At 41.5% G+C, this 24999-nt stretch overlaps 1 protein-coding gene across 3 annotated transcripts; it reads right to left on the bottom strand.

The window, feature by feature from the left end:
* Positions 1-2386: 2386 nt before the first annotated feature.
* Positions 2387-23551, bottom strand: LOC100067609 (signal-regulatory protein beta-1). 3 transcript variants are annotated; one of them, XM_005604526.4, is made up of 6 exons: positions 23361-23551; positions 21614-21985; positions 9477-9791; positions 4949-5260; positions 4259-4376; positions 2387-3898 (listed from the first exon to the last, which is right to left on the bottom strand). In XM_005604526.4, the coding sequence occupies exons 1-6, from the start codon at positions 23431-23433 to the stop codon at positions 3826-3828; spliced, it is 1263 nt and encodes a 420-aa protein (XP_005604583.2). In that variant the 5' UTR covers positions 23434-23551; the 3' UTR covers positions 2387-3825. The 3 variants fall into 3 exon arrangements, with proteins under 3 accessions (XP_005604583.2, XP_070103837.1, XP_070103838.1); XM_070247736.1 differs by having other exon boundaries at positions 2387-3834; positions 23361-23548; XM_070247737.1 differs by having other exon boundaries at positions 2387-3834; positions 21614-22286; positions 23361-23494.
* Positions 23552-24999: the final 1448 nt, after the last annotated feature.

Raw genomic sequence — 24999 nt, 5'->3', positions numbered from 1 at the left:
TGCTGATTGGCTGCCCTGGCAACCGGCTTTACAGACTCAGCGAGTCTAAAATATCTTTGCAGCTCTGACCCCTCTCCTGAACTCCAGATGTGTATGTCCATCTACCTACTCAACATCTGCACTTAGATGACCAACAAACATTCTATTTAACGTTTTTGAAACTGAAACCTTAGTTCCCACCAGAAAACCTATTCTTCCACCTGTTTTCCGCATCTCATCCATGGCTCAGCCTAGCCAGGAAGCCATACCCAATTCCACCCCATTCATTACTTTCACATTCAGTCCCCAAACACGTCCCCTCATTTCAACCCATAAATACACCTCCCCATTAGTCATTTTCTCTCCCTCTCCACTGGCACCATCATAGCTCAAGGCACCTTCATGACCCCTGGTTTGCTGCAGTAGCTTCACATCTGAATTTTCTGATTACTTGCTTTCCTCTAATCTACTTACCTCACAGAAATCATGATGATTTCAAAGAATATAAATCAGATCTTATCATTTACGCTGTGGATTAAAACTCTCCAATGTCTTTCCATTTTTCTCTAAATAACATCCCAACTCCCTCCTTGGCTGATAGCCCTGTCTGATTTGTCTCCTCTCCATCTCTTCGCCTTTGTTCCATGTCCCATCACTCTCATATTCCATCCCCACTGGCCCCCTTCCTCTTCCTTGAACATCCCAAACCCCTTCATACCTTGGGGTTTGGGCCAGTGGGTTCCCTGTGACAAGAGTGTGTTTCCCCAGGCTCTTGTGACTTTCAGATATGAGCTCAAATATTCTGTTTTCAGAAATGCTTTCTCTACTATTCTTTCTAGATAGCAGCCACTTAATTCCTAATGCTTGTGGAGATCTCTGTCATTACAATCTACATTATTTTCTGCACCTTTTTATTTTCTTCAGGATACTCATCACGTTCTCTTTCTTTCTTCCTATCTCTCTCCCTCCCTCCTGCTCTGTCTCCATCGTTTCTTTTCTGTTTGTATTCATCAGACTGTAAACTCCACAATGGTAGGGACTGTTTATACCAATGTTCAAAATATTTTCTCTGTGTCTAACATAGTGCCTGTTACATAGTTTAAAGCTCAGTAATATTTGTGGAATAAATAAAGACAAAACCTCCTCTTCAATGAGCAATTATTTGTGTGGAAGCTCTGGACTGGGCTTGCTTGGGACGTGAGCTATTACCTTAAAGGGGTGAGGAATCTTCATGTCCAAGCTGGGACTCTGCTGGCTGATTCATCATTTTTTTTTCTGGTTTCAAGGTATGGGACACCTGGGACATTCCCTATCACTTTCTTGAGGTATAATTTAGGGAATGAATAACTATCTAAAGTTTTTGAGGAAAGTTAAATAAAAATTATTCTCACGTGTGTTTAGCGTATGGATTTGGAGACTCCAGAGGGAGACTTGTGAGGAGGAAGTTGGAACGATCTAGGTAAGTGCCAGTGAGGGTTGGAGCAACCATGAAGATAAATGGGAGGGAACAGAATTCATGGGACTTGGAGACCAAGGGCATCTAGGACTCAAAATGTGAGGTGTTGAGGTTGTACAAGTGCCGATGCTGTCCTTGTAAACCCTAATAAAGAATCTTTTCAAATTTTGCTCCCTGAACACTTTGCTTGCCTCATTCTTGTCCTGGTCCTGCTTCCAGGACAGAGGTGAAGGAGAAGGAGGCCAGCACATCCCCAAGGCTCCCCGTATTGGAGGTCAGGTTTGGAGATGTTAAGGCTGAAGCTGCTCTGCTTTGAATAGAAAATGTTGAAGAGGAGATTCATGTCTGAGGGGTGATGGAAGTGGGCTCAGTGCCTCCATCTCTGTGACTACAGAGGTTCAAGGCCACAGTGAATCAAATACAGTAAGATGCCTATTTCCCTGGGCTTATCTGTCCTTTTATAGAGATCCTTTCTCCAGAACTAGGACTACACTGCTTCCCCCAGATCTTCACCAGGGCCGTGCTGGGGCTCAGGACTAATCCTAAATCTACTCCAGGACCACCTGTCAAACCTGGAAGTACAAGCATTCTTTCCTTCTCCCCACCCGGAGACATGGAGTGGGCTTGAGTGCAGAACAGCAGGCCTGAGAGGTCAGGAAGCTGTAGGATGAGGATGCGTCAGGATCTCCCCATCTGGCCCTAGAACCATAGACAGCGAGGCTCCTTGGAAAACACTGAGCAGAGTTGGGTTTGAACCCGGGTTTCTTTTTCCACTCCTTGTTATCTGAGTAACACTGAGAAAATTGGGGAAGAGTGTCCACCTTGTGGGATTGATATGAGGATGAAATAAGATAAAGCATGTGAAGTTCCAGACCCATGGTGCACCTATTAACCGTGTTTTCCTCCTTATGTAGAATTGCCGATTGTCATAATAAGAAGGAAACTTGGGGCTTTCTAGGTAACACCCTTCCATTTATTCTTTTCCTTTGGATCTTAAGTACATAGAACTGTACATATCATAAATCTTGTTTCATAAAACACTCATCATTGATACTTGCATGATCCTCTTTTATTAATCCACTTAGCTACTCATCCATCCATTTATCCAACTATCCATCCATCCATTCTTGCTGTCTCCTTTTTTCTCTCCCTTTCTTTCTCCATTTCTCCCTTCCAATATTCCATCCATCTCTCTATCTACCTCCTTACATACCTATTTATCAATGTTATATTGTCGTTCTGTCTATTTTTTTCTTTGTAGTGATATAAACATTCATGAAGCCTCCACCCAGTATGGAAGCTAGAATCTTGATATTAACTTCCGTCTACCTAGATGTACCCACCCTTCTCATCCCTCTCCCTCCCCAACCTAAGACAACTACTATTTTAAATCTTGGGTTCATTGTTCCTTTTTTGAAGAAAATATGGCTTTATCATATTTATGTGTATTCACAAAGGTCACTTGTTAGATGTTTTTAGCTTTATAAAAGAATATCATGCTGCATGAAATCTTTTGGGGCTTACTCACCCCTAATATTTTTTTGCCCAGATTTATCCATATTATTGTGTGTAGCTGTAGTTCATTCATTTTTACTGCTGTACAACATTCCATACTGTGATTGTACTCAATTATTTGCCCATTGTCCTCTAAATGGATATTTGGGCTGCTCTCAGGTTTTCCTAATTTTAAGCCATGCTACCATGTATGTACTTGTACGTATCTCCTGTGCACGTGTACAAGAGTTTCTCTTGGGTGTAACCCAAGAGTGGAAATGCCTGGTTATGGGGTATGTGAATGTTCAACTTACAACTTTCCAGACTGTTTTCTGAAGCAGCTGTGCCACTTTACATGTCCATCAGCAAGGTAAAAAAGAGCCTGGTGCTTCTTCACTTTTGCTGTTTGAATAGGGACAAAATGGCGTCTCAGTGTGGTTTGGCTTTGGCTTTTCATGACTGGTGATGAGATTGGATACCTCTTCACATGTTTATTGGCCACAAGTGTTTCCTTTAACCCCATTTGAACGACGGGGCCATAAAGTTTATGTGGCAGATCTTGGGTGCCCACAGTGTGCTTTCCTTGAGGAGCCAGGCAGGGGCTTTCAGAACGGCAAGTGTGTGTCTCCCCCTGGGCAGGAGCCTGTCCTGCCTCTGCTGGTTTCTTGCTCAGTGTCATGGACTTCATGCCCTGAATCTTGAGAGAAACTTCTTTCCTGCATAGGATGTGAGAGCCCACCTCTCACTACTGACCTTCCTGGTCCAAGGCTGTCACCTGCTCTGGGGGCTGCAGGAGACAGGGAGGGGAAGCCAGTGATGGACAGGTCTCAGAAGGCTGATGAAGCAGGAGAAGCTGGCATAGCAGTACTGGCGTCATAGCAAATATCCCTCCTGGGTCAGTCCTCCTGAAAAGGTTGGGAGGGAGCTCTGGGTCCTATGTTGCTGAGGAGGGGATTGCAGTGCCTTAACCTGCAGAGGAATCAGGGAGCTGGGTGAACTCTTGTTCTTCTCAGACCTCTGCTCAGAGGCCACCTCAAGAGTGCTCCCTTCATACTGGCTCCAATCTGTCTCCCTCCTTAAATGCCCCCCCCGCCCCCCGCCCCGCCTGCACCAGGGAGCCTGCATGTTTGTTTATCCTCAGACTGGAGCTGTGAGAGGCAGAGGGGAAGGAGGAAGATTTGGGGCTGCAACTCTCAGGAACCCTCTGGATTCAACATGCGTTCAGGTGGAGATGAAATTGGAGTGCCTTAAGCCTTCTCCTCACAATGCCCCCTACTCGCCTGGAGTCCCACCTCTGGGAGTCCAACTCCTACCTGGGGTCCCCCTTACCTGGAAAGGAGGCTCCTCCTGAGGACATAGATGATGGAAAGTGCAGTCAGGGCAAACAACTTCCAGCCAAGCAGGAGGAGGGTCCCAAAGAGGGAGCTGCATTCTCTGGCGCCTGTGACTGAAGATAGCAGGATGAGCTTGCTTCCTGCTTCCATTGATCAGCCCCCAGGCAGGCTCAGCCCCACCCCAGATTCAGGTACCAAGACTGTACCTTGGTCTTGGAGAGAGTCACCTCACCTTTCAGAACCTCATTTTCCTAACCTTTAAAAGGGGAATTGTAACATGTACTTTATAATATTTTTGTATCAAATGGGAGCACCCAAGGAAAGTATCTAATAGATGCTCAGTAACTGAATATGAACGGCTTTGGGGAGGATGGGTGGGAATTGGGGAAAGATGTTTCATATTATCTTAGTTATTCACAGCAATATCTGACAGAATGGGTGCATGTTCAGGATGCAGCTGTGTGATGAGAGCAGCACTCACTGTTATTGGTACCTAAGGCATCACTCTCTGAAGAGGTTGCTATAATTGTTGTCCCATTTTCTAGATGAAGAAACTGAGTTTCAGAAAGGTGAAGTGACTTTCCCAAGGTCACACATGAGGAACACACAGAGCCAGCATTTGAACCCGGCCTGTCTCTCTGCAGGTCCAAACCTTGAACTGCTTGGTTTTTCCAGCCCTACTCACCCAAACTTGCTTGAATTTCTCTAAATTCGCTAAGCTGCACGCTGGCCTGGACCAGTGTCTGAGCCTCAAGTTCCACTTGGCAGGTGAATAGGCTTTGGTCTTCTGAGGCATTCAGCAGGATATGACAGTCTTGGCTGAGTGTGCCATCTGGGTTCTTGGTGGGGGCGAAGGACTCACAGGTTCTGGACCATCTGTTCCTCTGCAGCCAGGTGATTTGTATGCCATCAGGGTAAAACCTTTGCACGTGGCAGATGAGGATGACCGCCTGGAGACTTGGGACATGGTGTGTCGATATGTTCACTGTGGGTACAACTGAAATAATAGCCCTTCCTTTGTTACTTTCTTCCTTCACACGAAAGATGCTCAAGGAGCATCTCACATTTCTAGGCATTACACTCGTTTCTTGGGATACAGCAGTGAACAAAACAGACACAGGCCCTGCGTCATGGAGCTCCTGCTCTGGGGGGAATAACGTTGAGGAAAAAAGCAGTTGCACAACCCCATAAGGGGTCTGAGAGCCTACACAGGGGCACCTGACCTGGTCTGGAGGTGGGGCAGGTTAGGGGGAGTGTCTGGAAAAAGTGAACTTTGAGCAGAAATATGAAGGATGAAGAGGAATTAACTACATGTGGCAGATTGTATTTTCCAAAAATGGCCACAGCGAGCCCCGCAATGTCTTCCAGACCTTGCCACTCCCTAGCAGAGGCGACACTCTGTGACTTCTGAGGCTGGGTCAGATATGTTGATGTGGCTTCCACCTCGGATTCTTGGGACACTCACCTTTGGAACCAGCCACCAAGCTATGAGGAAGCCCAACCTAGCCCATGTGGAAAGTTGATAAGGAGAGACCCATGTCAAGAAGAACTGACGTCCCAAACTGAGAGCCAGCACCGATGGCCAGACATGTTAGTGAAGGAGCCTTCAGATGATTCCAGCCTGTGAATCATCCAGCTGAGGTCCCAGAGTCGTGGAGCAGAGACAAGCCGTCCCCGCTAGGCCCTATCCAAATTCCTGACCTATAGAATATGTGGTTATGATAATTTTGGGGATTTGGAGTAAGTTTAGAATATTGGAATAAAGTTTGGGGATAATTTGTTATGCAGTCCTGGTAACTGGAGCTTTAGGCAAAGGGGCTGGGGGAGCGTCAGTGGCCAGAGGGCACTGGAAAAGGTGGACTGTGGGGAAGTGAATCTCAGGCAGAGGGAAGGGCCTGGGCAGAGGCCCTGAGGTGAAGCCTAGGATGTTCCAAGGGCAGAAAGATGACCAAAGTGAGTGAGGGGAAGCGTGGGCGAGATGAAGCCACACTCATAGCCAGTTTGAAGCCTGTCTGCACTTACTGGTGCTGCACATACCCCTGGGGGGACACAAGGACATCCTAAGGAGATATACCTTGATGATTTAATACAACTAATTTCCAGATGCCGAACCCTCATATGACTCTTTCCTGAAGTTGATCTGGTTGAGAATGAACACTGAGGTTGGTTCCTTCTCCTGCTTGCTGTTACTCAATTCTCCTTCTCCCATTGTTACAAAAGAAAGGCCTTCCTGCACAGATCCCGAATCTAGCTGTGGTACATTGTCCTTGGTGTAAAGACTTTGGGACACAAAATAAAAGGGCAGTTCAAAATACCACTGGCCAGAAAGCCAGCTTTAATCAAAGCATCATAAGCTTCCCCATCTATCTCACTGAATTTCTGTCAACATTTTAAGGATTATTTTAATAATGATTTATCAAAATTTATCATATATTTAGATTTTTTGATCCATTGTGTAATTCAATCCAAAAGAATCTGTTTTAACACTTAGATCCTTATGGTTATAAGAAAAAACTTTAAGAAATTCACTTTGTATATTTTTTTGTGCTAGTTACCTGTGTTCTCATAGCCCTCTATGATTGGATGATGTTGTGGTCGATAAAAGACTTTCAAATATAAAATATGCTACACTGGGATAAAGTTCTCCCTGGAGTTAGAATGCAAATGCAAATTTAGGATGAAAATGGAATGATATAAAATTTCTGATTTATAAAGAAGAGCTAGTTTACATGCGTTGAAATGAATTATGGTGGAAATCAAATCTGTATGATGTTATTTTTCCATTGAGTATTTTCAGAATGATGTAACATTTGTAATACCCCAGGAGTTATGTGCTCTGCAACTATTTAAGCATACGATGAACAATTTAGATGATAACTTTAAAATATATGATGAGCCACATAGTTCTTCACAATTTTTTTAGGGGTAAATGAACAAAAATGGGTGAAGATCACTGTTGAACATTCTGGTAAGGATTTTGTTTCTTTCTTGTAAGAGCAGTGGTGAAACACTGAAAGGTTTTAAACAAAGGAGGGACACAACCTGACTTCCTTGATAAAATGCCCTCGGCTGCTATGGGGTTGGGGGATGGACTGTGGAGGGTCATGGTGGATATGAGTGTGGGGCTGTTGGATACAGGTAAGAGGTGATGTTGGCTTGACCTTGGGTATTAACCTGGGTAGTGGTAGTAGATAGCAAGTAGATAGTAGGTTGAGAGGAGATTTTGGAAGGAAATCTGATAGAACTTGGAGATGAATTGGCTAAGAACTGGTATCTGGCTTGGCTGACTGGGTTGATGGAGAGTCTCTTCATTGACATGGGGAAACAGGAGGAGCCAAGGGTTTAGAGAAAGTGGAGAGAGCAGCACAATGCCCATCTCTGGGCTGATCATGACTGAACCATCCCTCTTGGGGAAGGGGACCCTGCCCTTCTCTGGGAGCTCTGCCTGGGGAGTTCTTACAGGAGGGAGGTCAGAGATGGTCTTCTGAAGAGGTGTGTTACTGGATTCGAATTAAAGCTCACTAATAAAGAGCCATGTGACCTTGGACAAGTCCCTTCTCTTGTCTAGGCCTTGATTCGTCATCTGCATGAAGCAGGGACACACAGTCTCTTTGGGATGTTCGAGGTGGAGGCTAGAATTCCATTTCCAGGCTGCAGCTCTCACGTGGTGTCTTTAGGTTAAGCAAAGCCCAACTCCTACTTTGGGCTGGAGGAATTTGGTTAAGAAGGAGTTAAAGTCTTCTTTACAATCATACCACATACTGTCTGCAATGAGGAGGGGGTGTTGTGTTATGATATTATTAATGGGTGCTCTTTGGTTGTCTCTGCTGGAGCTGGAGAGAAGGAGAGTTGGGTCTCTGGACCCCTGGAAGGAATTCATCATCTGCAGGAGATAAGTGGGACTCTGCCATGCTGAGGTTATTGAGGGGAGGTGCTGTGGCTAAGAGTACAGACCCCTTAGGAAATTCCTTGTGAAGGCCTGGGCAGATGGACTTACCCAGGAGTGAGGTTCATTTCCTTTGCCTGTTGTTTCATATTTCTGCAAAGTCTTATTCAACACAACAGTAAAGGGCTTTGGCTTTATGGGGTCAGAGTAAGAAAGGTGGAGGCTTAGTCTTGTCTGCATTGTTCCCTCCCCTGATGCCAAGGTGGGTTTAAGAAGCTTGTTTCAAAGGCAGTGACTGACAGCAAAGCAGTGGTGGTGTGGTGGTTTGGACAATCGTGTTAAGAGTCCATATGAAGAGTCCAAGTGGCAGAAACGTCCTTGCTGTGACCTGGAAGCCCTGTATGATCTGGTCCCTACTCGTTTCTGTCTAGCCTCTTCCCTTCCATGCACCTTCTTCACACTAACCCACTTGAGCTTTATCCCTGAGCTTCAAACATGACTTGCTCTCCACCACTCCCCATCCTCTGCCTGCAACATTCTATTTTTCTCTTGGCTGACTCCTTTTTGTCTTTCATGTCTTGGCTCAAACATCACTTCTTCAAAGAGGCATTTCCTGAGTTAATTAGATATCTCCTGTTTTTTTTTTTTTAAAGATTTTATTATTTACTTTTTCTCCCCAAAGCCCCCCCGGTACATAGTTGCGTATTCTTCGTTGTGGGTTCTTCTAGTTGTGGCATGTGGGACGCTGCCTCAGCGTGGTCTGATGAGCAGTGCCATGTCCGCGCCCAGGATTCGAACCAACGAAACACTGGGCTGCCTGCAGCGGAGCACGCGAACTTAACCACTCGGCCACGGGGCCAGCCCCTAGATTTCTCCTGTTTTTATCTATTGATTCAGTACTCTGTTCTTTCCCCTCTCAACAAATGTTAGAAGTCATAACCATATAATTGTTTGCATCTTGGTTGATGGGGTTTACAGGACTGTGGACTTAGTGAGGCAGAACCATGTGTATTCTGTTTCTCATGGATTCCTCAACACCTAGAGTAAAGCTGCCAGACAGCAGATGCTCAAGAAAGACTTGTTGAATGAATGATTTAACTTCCACTTCTCAAATACACTAGAGGGAAGGGAGCTCTGAAAAAGAAGGACCTGATCAAGGCATTGTGTGAGCAGAGGATGGTCATATAAGATGGAGAACCTCATACCACCTCATGTAGGGCTTATTGAAGAGTGAAGAGTGAAAAGGGGGACGCAGGGGAAGTGCTTCAAGCAGGGACATGGGGTGGTCACCTAGGGTTGGCCTTCTGGGTGAGTGGGAGATCCTTACCTTGGAGGAATTTGGAGATGTTCACATGGCTACTGAGGGGGCTCTGCAATTCACTGTGAGCCACTTGACAGGTGACCTGGGAGTGGAGTGAGGAGAAGGCAAGAGTCACCAGGGTGGTGCTGACGACGGTGTAAGAGAAAGCGTCTCCAGGTGGGAAGATGTCAGTCTGAAGGGCTGGAAGCTCCACTCCATTTTCAAACCATTTCAGATATATGTTTTTGGGAAAGAAGCCAGTTGATTTGCAGGTTAGATTCACTCCTTGGCCTGGGCTGGCCCTGTTGGAAGGGCCAGAGACCTCGGGAAGAGAGGGCTTAGCTTTGATCAAGGCAAGGAGGAGAGAAGAGAGAAACGAAGACGGTAAGTTACTCTCTAGTACAATTCCTGCCCTTATCGTTCAGCCAGCTGGACTTACCCCAATCTCTCATGTCTTCTTTCTTTTCTTCATAACTTTTCAATGACTCTTCTTATCATAACAGCTTGCCAACTGGCCTCACTGACTTTGCTTCTCAACCTTCCCGCCCACACTCAGAAACCAGGCCATGGTGATCGTGCTGAAATGAAGATCTGACCTTGTCATTCTCCTCCCCTTCCTTCCCAAAATACATTGTATAAAAGTCATATAAGGTATATAATGAAGAACATCAGACTTCTATCTTCCTCTCCTTGCAAAAATGACAGATCAACCACTTTTAACTATTTTGCCTGATTCTTGGGACATTTCTCTCTGTGTTTCTAAATAACTTGCTTATACCGGTGTTTCTCTGTTTTTCAGTTTTATGTGTTACTGATAGACCTACTACTAGGGGAGATGATTTTTAGCTCTCTTCCATCTCCCTCCACCTGCCAATCACACTTCCCTCTTCAGAGCCTCCTATCATAGACACAGCAAAATCTTTTATTTTGTCAGAATTCAACATTTATATTATTATGACCAAAGGACCATCGTTCATAACTGGGCCATGCAATACATCATGATTACATTTCCTTTCTGTTAACAGCTTTTTGTTTTCTCAGGAGAATTTTTAGTGGTCTCATGTTTATATTTCTTTTAATGGAAAATTAGTATATAACATTATATAAGTTTCATGCATACATCATTATAATTTGATGTTCGTATACTCTAGAAATTGATCACCACCATAAGTATAGTTACCATCCATCACCATACAATTCAGCCCCTTCACTCATTCCATCCACCCTCCAACCTCCTTTCCCTCTCGTATCAACTAATCTGTTCTTTGTATCTATGAGTTTGTTTTGTTTTGTTTGCTCATTTGTTTTGTTTTTTAGATTCTACATATACGTGAAATCATATAGTATTTTTCTTTCTCCCTCTGTCTTATTTTGCTTAGCATAATACCCTCAGGATCCATCCATGTTGTCACAAATGGCAAGATTTCATTCTTTTTTCATGGCTGAGTAGTATTCCATTGTGTGTGTGTGTGTGTGTGTGTGTGTGTATATATATATATATATATATATATATATATATACACCACATATTCTTTATCCATGCATTCATCAATGGGCACTTGGGTTGTTTCCAAGTCTTGGTATTATAAATAATGCTGCAATGAGCATAGGGGTGCATATATCTTTTCAGATTAATGTTTTCATATTCTTTGTAAATTTTGGATATTAACCCCTTATCAGATATCTGATTTGGAAATATCTTCTCCCATTCAGTAGGTTGACTTTTCTCTTTGTTGATGATTTCTTTCGCTGTGCAGGAGCTTTTTAGCTTGAAGTAGACCCATTTGTTTATTTTTGCTTTTGTTTCCCTTTCCTTTAGAGTCAGATCCAAAAGGTATTGCTAAAATATCTCTCCCTGATGTCCAGGAGCTTATCACCTATTTTTCTTCTAGGAATTTTATGGTCTCAGGACTTACATTCAAGTCTTTAACCCATTTTGAGTTAATTTTTGTGTATGGTATAAGCTAGTGATCTAGTTTTATTCTTTTGCGTGTTGCCGCCCAGTTTTCACAGCACCACTTATTGAAGAGACTGTCCTTTCCCCTTGTATGTTTTTGGCTCCTTTATAGTAAATTAATTGTCCATATATATGTATATGAGAGCTTATTTCAGGGCTCTTTTTCCTATTCCATTGATTTATGTGTCTGTTTTTATGCCAATACCATATTGTTTTGATTGCTATAGCTTTGTAGTTTAGTTTGAAATCAGGGAGTAGATACCTCCAGCTTTGTCTTCTTTGTCAAGATTGCTTTGGCTATGTGGGATCTTTTGTGGTTCCATACATATTTTAGAATTATTTGTTCTAGTTCTGTGAAAATGCCATTGATATTTTGATGTGGATTGCACTGAATCTGTAGATTGCTTTGTTAAATAGGCATTTTAACATTATTAATTCTTCCAGTCCATGAACACGGAGTATCTTTCCATTTATTTGTGTTTTCTTCTATTTCTTTCATCAGTGTCTTATAGTTTTCGATGTACAGGTATTTCACCTCCTTTGTTAAATTTGTTCCTAGGTATTTAATTCTTTTTGATGCAATTGTAAATGAAACTGTTTTCTTAATTTCTTTTTATGATGGCTTATTAGTATATAGAAAGGCCACAGATTTCTGTATTTTGATTTTGTATCCTACAACTTTACTGAATTCATCTGTTAGTTCTAACAGTTTTTTGGTGGAGTGTTTAGGGTTTTCTATATATAGTACATGTCATCTGCAAATAGTGACAGTGTTATGCCTTCCTTTTTGATTTGGATGCCTTTTATTACTTTTTCTTGCCTGATTGCTCTGGCAGGACTTCCAATACTATGTTGAATACAAGTGGCGAGAGGGGGCATCCTTGTCTTGTTCCTGATCTTAAAGGAAGAGATTTCATCTTTTCACTGTGATGTATGATCTTGGCTGTGGGTTTATCATATATGGCCTTTATTATGTTGAGTTATGTTCCCTTTATACCCACACTGTTGAGAATTTTTATCATAAGTGGGTGTTGTTATTTTCAAATGCTTTTACTGCATCTATTGTGATGATCATATGATTTTTATCCTTCATTTTGTTAATGTGGTGTATCATGTTACATGATTTGTGGGTGTTGAACCATGCTTGCATCCCTGGAATAAATCCCACTTGGTCATGGGGTATGATACTTTTAATGTATTGTTGAATTCTGTTTGCTAATATTTTGTTGAGGATTTTTGCGTCTATGTTCATCATGAATATTAGCCCATAATTGTATTTTTTATGGTATCCTTGTCCAGTTTTGGTATCAGGGTAATGCTGGCTTCTTAAAATGAATTTTGAAATGTTTTCTCTTCTTCAATTTTTGGAAGAGTTTGAGAAGGATAGGTATTACAGCTTCTTTGAATGTTTAGTAGAATTCACCAGTGAAGTCGTCTGGTCCTGCTCTTTTGTTTGTTGGGAAGTTTTTTTTTGTTACTAATTCAATCACCTTACTAGCAATCGGTATATTCAGATTTTCTATTTCTTCATGATTCAGTCTCGGAAGATAGTATATTTCTAGAAATTTATCCATTTATTCTAGATTGTCCAACTTTTGGCATATAATTGTTCATAATAGTGTCTTATGATATTTTGTATTTCCTTGGTATCAGGTGGAACTTCTCTTTCATTTCTGATTTTATTTATTTGAGCCCTCTTTCTTTTTTTCTTGGTGAGTCTAGACAAAGATTTGTCAATTTAGTTTATCTTTTCAAAGAACCAACTCTTAGTTTCACTGGTCTTTTCTGTTGTTTTTTCAGTCACTATTTCATTTATTTCCACTCTGATCTTTATTATTTCCTTACTTCTACTAACTTTTGGTTTTGTTTTTCCTTTTCTAGTTCTTTTGGGTGTATGGTCTTGTTTTTTCCATTTGCTTGGTTTCCTAGGAATCTATGATAAATTCATCCCTAAACTTTCTGCCAGATATGTATAACTCCTCCCAGTATGTATGAAACTGCTAAGTATTGTAGTGGACTTCAGTTTAGGGTATCTGTGTACCTGGGACTGCATAAAGACTTCTTGGGAAGATATACAGGCTTGGAATAAAATAGAAAACCTTTTATTCTGGTAATTTGTAAATGCATAAGAATAGAAAGTACTCATCATGGGACTTTAACAGTCTTCAACAAATGGCCAATCTTGTTTCATCTATACTTCTCCTACCATCACTGGTTTATTCTAAAGTAAATACAGACACTCTATCATTTCATTCACAACTACCTCCACATGTATACCTAAGAGTTAAGAATTTTTAAAAACATAATCCAAATGCCATTTTCACACTTAAAAATTTAATAATAATTAATAATAATTCCTAATTGCTTATTATTATATGTATTGCCTGTAGTTGGATCTGGAGGATCTAGTTGATTAAACCAGGTTCATAATTTTGGCAAGACTACTTCATAGGCGGTGCTGACAACTTTTTATTGCATTATATTAAGAGATGTAATATCTGGCCGTCTCTCTTTTTATGGTGTTCAGATTGATTAATGGCTTTGGGTGCTGTGAGGTTGATCCACCTGTTATAAAGTTCCCCATTCAACCTTTAGCCCAATGTCTTTAACAACTATAGATAATTATTGTCTAGCTCCATCCTTTCATTGGGGGTTTCACAGTGGTGATAGCCTAATATTACTATTCCTCTGTCTTCATTAGTTGCAATTATTCTTTCCCTCATCAACTATTTTTGGTTACTCTGACATACAGTTCATTGGGGAAAGGCAGGAAAATGCCTTTGTTTACCATCTTTTGAGTTTCAGAACAATGTGTTGGTGCCTTAGCACCTCCAAAGTTGACCAATGAAGTTTCTTCTATTTTTGTATTATTATGAAATCATGGATTTTAACATATTTGGTGAATTTCAATCTATTGTAATCTTTATCCTTTTTAATGCTCAAATTTAACCATCTTGGTGGGATTCTCCTATATGTTACTTCCTGAGTCTTTTTGAAATGACTTTGGTAGACATTGGTAACTTCCTTGCTTTCTGGTACAACAAAATATTCCAGACTCATTTTTCACATTTCTTCTTCAAGATCTGAAACCAGTCATTTCCCTAAGGAGCCCTGATTCTTTTTAGAGACCTGCTACTTGGAGACCAGACTCTGTGTACGAGTAGTGCTCATTACTATTGGGTTGTCATTGCTTCCAGGTCTTTTTGGTGAACAGGGTATGAAGTAAGGATTTTCTAGTAGAAAGACAATTAAATGGGTTAATACTGGTAGTTCTAATTCAAATTTAATGCAGCTGTTTAACCTAACTTCTTTGATTCTGTTCTGTTATGTCTCTTATACTGAAAATTCCAGTTCCCAAGGACATCAACACAATCACTTATTTGCTTTGTATTACAATATACATATAATACTTATAACCACCAAGAGCAATATTATTTCCAAACAGTATAAATATTGAACAGAGTTTGAGATTTCTTTGTGTTTATTGTTGTCCTTAGCTTTGTTTCACTGGAGATACAGATGCACATTATTATGTGTAGCATACAATCTCCAAGGTCCACCCCAATTCCTTGCCTTTCACAACTCCAGTGCACTCAGGTCTACTTGCAAATGTCACTATTTGCATGTTTTTGCTTGAAAACTTTTTTGGAAGTTTGTTTTTATGGAAGATTGCCTGTGCACATGGCACATTAGAAGTACTGGGCATCTAAGACCCTCTGGGAGCAGCTCTCAATCAGTGAGTGAGAAGGAGTTGGTATATAATTACCCCAAATTCCTTTCCTCTCGAGAGGAATAAATCGGAGACTGATGTTCTGTATCTGTATCATCCCCAGCATTTCCCAACTGCATTACGCTCCAGTCGCTCACGGTGGTGGTGGGCATGAGGACACCCTTTATTGACTGTCTGACTTCACCACTTTCCTATTGTTGGTCCTTCACTCAAATACTTGTCTTGGGGTCTGCTGCTTGGTGAATCCAAGGTAAAATTCTATGTTTTAAAGTCTCTTGAAATGATTTGTCTTTGTCTGATGAAGCCGTCAATTTATAGGTAGCTAAATGAGTTTCATTGTTGATTTAATAACTTAGATATTTAGGAGTACTTTTTTCATTTTGAATTTTGTTTATTAAGTATTTAAAATGTTCATATGTTTAAAAAGTCAAAACCTAAATCAAGGACAGTCAGAAAATCTCTGTTTCATTCCTATCCCATGTATCCTTTTCCTTTCCTCCCCATAGGTAAATTTTTAAAATTAGATTTTGGTTTATTCTTTTTTTTAAAAAAATATCAACCAATATGTATATGCTTGTCATTCCTATTCTCCTTAAAATAACAGGTGCTGTGCACCACACACCATTCTACATGTTGCTCTCTTGTTTGATGATATCCATGGGTCCCTCTAAAGCAGTGTGCTAAGTTCTTCCTTTAAAACTTTCTTTTAAAGTTGCAAAGTGCCCCATTATGTGGCTGTACCACAATTTATTTAGCAGCTCATCTTTTGTTCTTAAAAATAGTGTTGTAATGAAAAGCCTAAGCATAAGTCATTCTGCACTTATGTTAGTACATCTTTGGGATAAATTTCTACAGGTGGGATTGTTGGGTATTGGGTAACGTGTAATTTTAACATGTGGTATGCGTAATGTGTTATTTTTTTAGTATGCATATGTAATATGCAATTTTGCTAGATATTGCCAAATTCACCACCTTATGAATTATATGAATTTGCATTTCTGCCCACAAAATAGGAAGTAGCTGTTTCCCCATAGCATCCCCAAAACAATATGCTGTTAAACTTTTGGATTTTTGCCAATGCAGATAGGTGAGAAATGGTGTCTCAGTGTAGTTTTAATATATATTTCTTTTTATACAAAGGTGGTTGAACACATTTTTATACGTTTGAGACACTCGTATTTCATTTGCTATGAATTGTCTTTTTCCATTTATTGCCCATAATTCTATAAAGTTGTTTATCTTTTTCTTTTAAAAATTTAGAAGCTCTCTCTATATTAGGGGTGATTCTTTGTCTACATGTTATTTTGCAAAATATTATACACACACCTCCATACACAAGTTTCTTTTTGACAATATGGTCAAATTTATCATTTTTTTCTCTTTTGTTTCTGCATTTTGAATTATAGTTGGGGATGTTGTACCCGCTTCCAGATTATAAAAAAAGTCACACACAGTTTCTTCTAATACTTGCACAGTGTCACTCTTTACATTTAAATCTCTGATCCATGTGGAATTTACTTTTGTGTATGGTGAGAGGAACTATATACAGTTCTGGATTTTTTACTCTTTTCCATTGGTCTGCCTTCTAATGCTCCAGCTCATCTGGCACCCTTGTTGAAGAGACTCCCTTTACCCACTAAATTATCTTTACGCTTTTTAAAAAAATTCGATTCACCACTGTATGGGTTTGTTTCTGGAATCTCTGTTCTGTTCCATCGATCTACTTGTCTGCCTTGATGCCAATACTACACTGTATGGTTATTGTAGCTTTGTAATAATTCCATGTCCATGAGGGATATTGCTCTGCAGTTTTCTTCACCTGCTTTGATATCACAGTAATGGTGGTCTAACAGATTGATTGAGGAGTTTCACTTCTTCAGTTTTCTGGAAGAATTTCTGAGGAATTGTTAGTATGTCTTCCTTATATGTTTGGTAGAATTGCCCAGTGAAGTCATCTGGGCCTGGACTACCATTTGTGGTAGGCTTTTTAAACTCAAATTCCATTTCTCTAATAAATGTGGAGATAATCAGGCCATTTATTTCCTCTTGAGTGAACTTTGGTAGTCTGCGTCTTCAAAGAGTTTGTCTACTTCATCTAGGTTGTGGAGTTTATTGGTGTAAAGCTTTTCATGAAGTTCCCTGATAATCTTTTTAATATCAGTGGAGTCTGCAGTGATGTCACCTCTTTCCTTCCGATACTGGTAGTTTGTGTCCTCTCTCTCTTTTTTTCCTAATTGACTGTGTGGCTAGGAGTTTATCGATTTTATTGATTTTCTCAAAGAAACAGCTTTGATTTCGTTGATTTTTCTCTGTAGTTTTCCATTTCTTATTTCTGATTTCTGCTTTGTTATTTCCTTTCTTCTACTTGCCTAGGGTTTCACTCATTCTTCTTTTTCTAATTTTTAAGATGACTGAGTCAAACTTTTCTTCTGTTCTAATGAAGGCATTTAGTGCTATAAATTCCTGCTGAGTGCTGTCTTGGCTGCATCCCACACATTTTGTATGTTGTGCTTTCATGTTCATTCAGTTTAAAATACTCACTAATTTTCCTTTTATTTCTTCTTTTATAACACGTTATTCAGAAGTGTGTCATTTCATTTCCAAGTGTTTTGGGATTTTCCAGAAATCTTCTTGTTATTAATCTAATTACAGTGGTCAGAGAACACGGGTTGTATGACTTGACATTTTAAACTTACTGAGACTTAATTTATGTCCCATAACACTGTGCATCTTGGTAAATGTTCCCTTTGCACTTGGGAAGTACATGTATTCTGCTGTTTGGGGTGGAGTGTTCTAGAAATGTCAGCTCAAATATGTTTATAGTGCTGATCAAGTCTTCGAGATCCTTTTTGATTTTCTGTCTGCTTGTTTTGCCAGTTATTGAAAGAGGAGTGTTGAAATCTCAGACTACAATTTTAGATGTGTCTGTTTATCCTTGCATTTCTATGAGTTTTTCTGTCATGTGTTTTGAAGCTCTTTTATTAGGTGCATAAATATTTAGGACCGTTATATATTTTTTCAATGTTTTAAAAGTGTTTCTCCACTGTCTTCCGTCTTGCATCATTTTTGATGAGAAATCTGCTGTCATATTTATCTTAGTTCCTTTGTAGCTAATATTTCGTCTTTCCTCTGGCTGTTTTAATGATCTTTTCTTTATTACTGATTTTATACAATTTGATTATGATGCATCTTGGTGTAGTTTTCTTCATGTTTCTTGTGCTGGGGGTTCATTGAGCTTTTTGGATCCGTGGTTCGTAGTTCATAGTTTGGTTCATAGTTTTCATCATACCTGGAAATGTACAACCGTTAGTTCTTCAAATAGTCTTTCTGTCCTCTTCTTCCTTTGGAGCCTGCAATACATACTTATTAGGTCACTCGCAGTTTCCCCACTGCTCATTGATACTCTGTTTACCTTTTCTCAGTCTTTTATCTCTCCGTGTGTAATTTTGGATAGTTTCTGTTGCTGTGTCTTTAAGTTCACTAATATTTTTTCTTCAATTTCTTATCTGCCTATTGATCCCATCCAGTCTATTTTTATCATAGATGTGTCAGTTTCACCTCTAAAAGTTCAATATGGATCTTTAAAAAATATTTTCCCTGCCTCTACTTCACGTACTCTATCTTTCCTGTAGCCTCTTGAACATACAGGGTGTACTTATAATAGCTTAAATGCCCTTGCGCTTTAACTCTATCATCTGTCTTTTCTAGTTGGGTTTCAGATGATTGATTTTTCTCATTATAAATTGTATTTTTCTGCTTCTTACATGCTTGGTCATTTTTTATTGCATGCCAGATGTTGTGAATTTCATTTTGTTGGGTGTTGCATATTTTGTTTTTCTATAAATATGCTCGAGCTCGTTTTGGGACATGGCTAAATTACCTGGAAACAGTTTGCTGTCTTCATATGTTGTATTTAAGCTTTGTGAGGCAGGACCACAGCATCATTTGGTCTAGGGCTAATTCTTTTAAGTCTACTGATGCAGAAGCCTCTGCGTACTTTCCCTGATGTTCCATGAATTATGAAGTTTTTCACTCAGCTTGGTGGGATAAGGCTGTATTCTTGGCCTTCGGTACACTCCAGGGATTTTTTTTTCCCTGAGGCCATGTACCTACTCTCATGTATATGTATGTCCTCATGTACATACACTCTTCAGTACTCAACTGAATACTCAAGATCTTTGGAGTTCTCTCCGTGTGAAGCTCTGTCCTCTTTATTTCTCTACTCAGAAGATTTTAGCCACCTTGCCCTCCTTGGACATCCAGCTCCTTCTTATCAACTTAGGGAGATCTCCAGGCTCCGCCTCAGTTCTCTCTTCCTGCATGGAGGCCTGGAATCTTTCTCAGAGAGTAAGCTAGAGGCAGTCTTGGGTCTCACCTCACTTGTTTCTCATCTCTCAGAGATCGCTGTCATTTGTTGCCTGATATCCAATGTCTTGTCAAACATTGTTCCATATAGTTTGCCCAGACTTTTAGTGCACATTAAATCCAATCCTTATCACTGTTTTGGTAGAAATTGTCCTAAGTGTTTAATTTCATTTAAATTTTCTATTGTCTATGTGGTCATCCTTTCCCTTATATCTTTTAACTAGTTTTTATTTGTATATATGAAAGTTATTGATTTCTGTTTGCTGATTTTATAACATGCTACATACTAAATTATCTTATTGTTTGTAAAGCTTAATGTTGATTCTGTTAAGTTTTGCAGATACCATATCATCTACAAAGAGAAATAGTTTTCCCATTTCCTTTATAATTCTTATGCTTTGCATTGCTTTCTCCTTTCTAATAGCATTGGCTAATACTTCAATGCAATGTTAAATAGTGTTAGAAATGGTGGGCATGAGTTTGAAGACTATTTAATATTCTAGCAATTCTATCTTTTTGAGATGTCCCTGTGAAATTGCTCAGTCCTCCCATTTTGGAATGGCCCAGTGACTATTCCTATGCCTCTTGCATGGCTGTTATCTTGGGGTCTCCAATTCCCTATTTCTGGTTCCAAGTCTTACTTTTTCTTTGTTAACCCCTATTTTGGTAAAGCAAAAAGTGTGCATGAAAGGTAGTTCTTAGTGATCTTGCAAACTTGGCAAACAGGGTATAGAATTTTAGATTGGAAATAATTTTCCCTAAGAATTTTGAAGGCACTACTCCTTGTCTTCTAGCATCCAATTTCGTCCTTAGAGATCTCATGCTGATTACATTCAAATGGTTCATGTACAACTTGCCTTTTATTTTCAGTTCTTGAAAATCATATGACCTTCTCTTTGTCCCCAAAGGCTGCCTATCATTCTCTTTGTTTCTCCATTGCCCTGACATGCTAAAATTTTACAGATTCAGAAATTATGCTGATGTATGTTTCTATGATTCTGTTAGAGTAAGTTATCATGCTCATCTTTTACAGAAAAAACATTACAATCATTACTTCATCAACACAAACAGGCCTGAGCTAACTGCTCTGCTTCCCAGGCTTCCCTTTGTGGATGCTCTTTAGAGTCTTGCAGGCTTTGTCTTCAGTATTACTCTATCAGCCAGGACCACATCCAAGAATAGATAGGACTAGTAGAAATAAGGACAAAATTTAGGAAATGTAAGGATTACATATTGCACATTAAAAGTGTGATTTTTATAATTTTCTGCCTCAATAATTCTATCATTCTTTGTTTCTTTGAATCTATGGTTCCAAGTTTTTTAAATTATGTTTTTAAGTCAGATTGTTTCTGATACCTGAATGCTAACAATATTCACTAATATAATAATTGTAATGTTACAGGCACTCTTCTAAATGTTTTACATTTGTAAATTTATTTAGATTTTAATTCTCACAACAAATGTACTAGGTGAGTAATATTATTATCCCTATCTTACAGATAAGGAAACTGAGGCAAGAGAGTTTTAGAATCTCACACAGGTCACATAACTTGCAAATGGCAGAGTTTGAAGTTGAACCCAGGCCATTTGGCCCCTGGAGTCTGTGCGTTCATCTGCTCTGCTGTCCAGCCCATTTTGTGGCCTTTGAAAATTGTGAAGTTCGAAAGGGTTAGGATTCTATTTATATATGGCCCTGGGCTTACATTTCTCTCTGCTCCTTCACTATGATTTCTTGCTATCCTTGTCTTCTGTACTCAGTCTTTTTTTGTTGTTGGGAAAGATTTGCCCTGAGCTAATGCCTGTTCCCAATCTTCCTTTTTTTCCACCCCACCAAAAACGTATATTCTAGTTGTAAGTCCTTCTAGTTCTTTCATGTGAGCTGCTGCCACAGCATGGCTACTGACAGATGAGTGGTGTGGTTCCATACTCAGGAACCAATCCTGGGCCACTGATGTGGAACATGCTGAACTTTAACCACTTGGCCATCAGAACTGGCTCTTCTATCATCAGTCTTGACACACGTGCTAATGATAGGGGAGCCTTGCGCTGAGGACGTTGGCCTTGTGATTTGTCTTAGAACAGTGGGCTGGATATTCAGGGATCTGGACTTACCACGCACAAATATCCTGGTGCCACCAACAAACAACCTGGTGCCTTGTCCAGACTTAACCTCCACATCAGGGCTCCCTTTCCGGAACTTCACACAGTAGTAGATATCAGCGTCTGCTAGAGTGATGTTACTGATGTGGATAGAAAAGTCCATGTTGTTTCTCTCTGTGTTGTCTGAAACATTTGTGACTCGGGGGAAGTGGCCTCCTTTGAAACTGTAGATTAACTCCCGGCCTGGCCCTGTGCCCCTGAACCACTGGACGGGCCCCACGAGGTTCAGGGAGGTCAGTGTGCAGCGCAGAGTGGCCGTCTCTCCAGCTGCCACCAATAGTGACTTCTCAGGCTGAATCACCTGCAGCTGCTCACCTGCTGCTCCTGGAAGGAAATACAGGTCAGCTCCAAGTCCCCTGCCTGGCCCAGGGGACTTCTCTTCTGGTTTTGTTGTCAGACTGAAACTGAAAACCTTTGAAAAACATCTAGGACTGTGCCTGAATGACCTTCTTCCCTCTCAGTCCAATGGGAGGTTCCTGGCCTGGGCACCAGGCTGACATGGGCTCGGGCCCGGCTCCAGCGCTGAGAAGCCTGGTGATTCTGGGAAGGCCACTCCCACTCCCCTCCTCTGCTTTCAGTTTCCTCTTCTGTCAAGCGTGGGGGTCATTGCATTTTTCCATGACTGCTGTGAATTTTAAATGAGGACACGGGCATTGTAGGGGCACAGAGGGAGTGTTGTAATGGCCAGAATCAGCGAGACCATTTTTATATGTTTGTATTTGCATTTACTAAACCCTGGAAGGATATAACAGCCAGACTTTCCATAGAAGCTTCTGTGTAACACAAATCACTCTAAACACTTAAATATATTAATAACTCGATTAAATTTCATGACAACCCTATTTGAAAGCATTGCTATTTATCCCCATTTTAAAGACAAGAAAATGGAGGCACAGAGAAGTTTAGCAACTTGTCCAAAGTCAAACAGGCCATAAGTGATGAAACTTGGATGTCAACCCTGGCAGGTTTGTTTCTAGAAATATCTGTGGTTTTATCCACTTTACTAGATGTCCTCTCAACCGAAATGTTAATACCACTGGGAGGAGGAGGGTGCCTCGCCTCTCTGTCCAGTTCTGGGGAGAAGGGAGAGGACAGGCAGGAGAAACTGCCACATCAAGAATATAATCCTAGGATTCTGAGATTCTGGATACTTAATAGTCTAAACAGAACCAGTTAATTTTTTTTTTTCACTAGTTCCGTATTGCGTATATAGGACTTGTGACTTATCTATCTATCCATCTCCATCTTTACTAAGGCAGCCCTGCCTCCCAGGTCTGTGTCTTCAGCAGGACAGAGGAGTCAGATGCTGCACCTCCATCTCCTCCCTCAGGATGGCCCCCAGTCCTGCAGATCAGGCCCCAGGGGGTCAGGGAGCCTCACAGGGTGTCAGGGGTGTGGAAGGCGAGGAGGGGCTGGGAATCCCCTGTCAGTGAGAAATATCTTGGTAGGATAAATGCTGTCTGGACCTGGGTGGGAGAGGAAAGGACCCTCCAAGTAATTAGAATTTGGGGCGGATTTGTTTGAGAGGTCGTTCTTGTAAAAGAAACCATTCAGAGAAAAGTCTTGAGGGGGAGGGGGGCAGCAAAGAAAGAGGCCCTGGAACAGAGATCCATCCACCCACTGCCAATGGGGAAACAGCACCGCTGCGGAAGTCAGGTGAGCCTCCCTGCACAGTGGTGCCCGAGGGCGTGGTGCTTACCTGTGAGTCCCAGCAGCAGAGGCAGCAGCAGGGATGGCAGAGGCAGGCAGGGCGGGGAGGCAGGGACGGGCATCGTGATGACCACTGGAGCCTGCTCTGTCTGAATGTTGTTCTGGAGAAACCCAGGATTCTGTGCTCTGGGATGAGAGGGGAAGCCTTAACCCCCTGATATAAGAGGAAGTGTCTATAATGGGGGAAAAGTGCTGTTGTGGGCTTTTGACAGTTCCTGCTTCTAGATTGTGAAATAGAAATCAGACACAAGCTAAGAAGTTACTGATATAAGGGTCCCAGGATGCTTGGAGAGGCCCTGGCGGACCCCCTTACTGCCTAGGCTCTGTCCCCTGGGCCCCACTCCATCTCAGAGGTGCTGGGGGCCCTTCCTCACCCCAGAGCCCCAGGAGCATAGTTTGCTGTACTGGAGGGTATGTTCAGTCTTCTGTAACAGTCCAAAAACTGGGCTCTGATGAAGTGTGCTCCTGTTCAGGGGGAGAACCCCTGGGAGTGGGGCCGCAAGTGAATGGGGTCCTTTTCTCCCCACTCCCAAGATGTCAGTGGTAAATGAGCTGTGTCTTATGAGCACCTCTGACTTTGAGAGCACACTTGTGGGGGAAGTGGCTTAAGGTGAGCAAGGAGTTACGTCTTTGGAGGGGGAGGATGGCTTCTGTTTTAGAAAATGGAGGAGGCCTGTAGAGGGGAGGGGCCTTAGCACACTCATCTTACAGGGACAGCAGCCCACCCAGAATCACAGCCAGGAGGAGGGGTGGGGCCTCTTCTGTGTGCCCCAGTCTGGGTCCAGCTCAGAGCAGAGGGGAGTGGATGAGCAGGAGAAACTCCCATATCAGGAAGGCACCTCCTTTTTTCTTCTGAGCAGTGATAGCCAGCACACAAGATTGTATCCAGAGCCTCTCAGCCATGAGCCCTTTCCTTCTGTGAGATCCATGCCAGATACTGCCTTCTGTGACTCAGTTTCCCTGCTGCTCCCAACCCTAGCCTCCTTCCCAGCTGCTGACTGTGCATTGGTAATGAGAAGGGGCAGAACCAAAGAGGAAGTGAGAGACAAGATTACATTGTTCTGTCACATGACAAGCTCCTTCTTCCTTTGAGTTTCCACGTGGGGCCCTTGAGGAGGAACTGGCTGGTGCTCCCTTTAGCATCCATCATCCCAACCCGCTCTTTCTCTTCAATGGTGACAGATTGTATTTTCCAGAGCTGACTGCAGAAATATCCCCTTGTGCTCTTTGACACTCCTCCCATGGAGAAGTAGGTAAATGTTCCCTCTTCCCTGAATATAGGCAGGCTTGTGACTACAACAGATGATAGGATGACTTCTGAGGCTAGACCGTAAAAATTCCATGTACTTCCTCTTTGCTCTCTTGGGATGCTCATTTCTATAATCTTGCCATCATGCTATGAGGAAGCCCAAACCAGCACACACACAGAGACCTCATGGCAAGGACACAAGGAAGAGTTCTAGCTGAAAGCCTGGCTAAGGAGCCAGCTAATAGCATCAATTGTTAGACATATAAATGAAGAAGCTTCTAGATGATTTCAGTGCATAGAAGTTGCCCCCCAAACTGAGTCTTCCCAACTGAGACCCCAGACAACAAACAGCAGAGACAAGCCATTCTTGTGACCTGTC

Source organism: Equus caballus, chromosome 22, assembly GCF_041296265.1.
Source record: "Equus caballus isolate H_3958 breed thoroughbred chromosome 22, TB-T2T, whole genome shotgun sequence".
Taxonomy (NCBI): Eukaryota; Metazoa; Chordata; class Mammalia; order Perissodactyla; family Equidae; genus Equus; species Equus caballus.
This window is presented reverse-complemented; position numbering and strand designations above follow the sequence as displayed.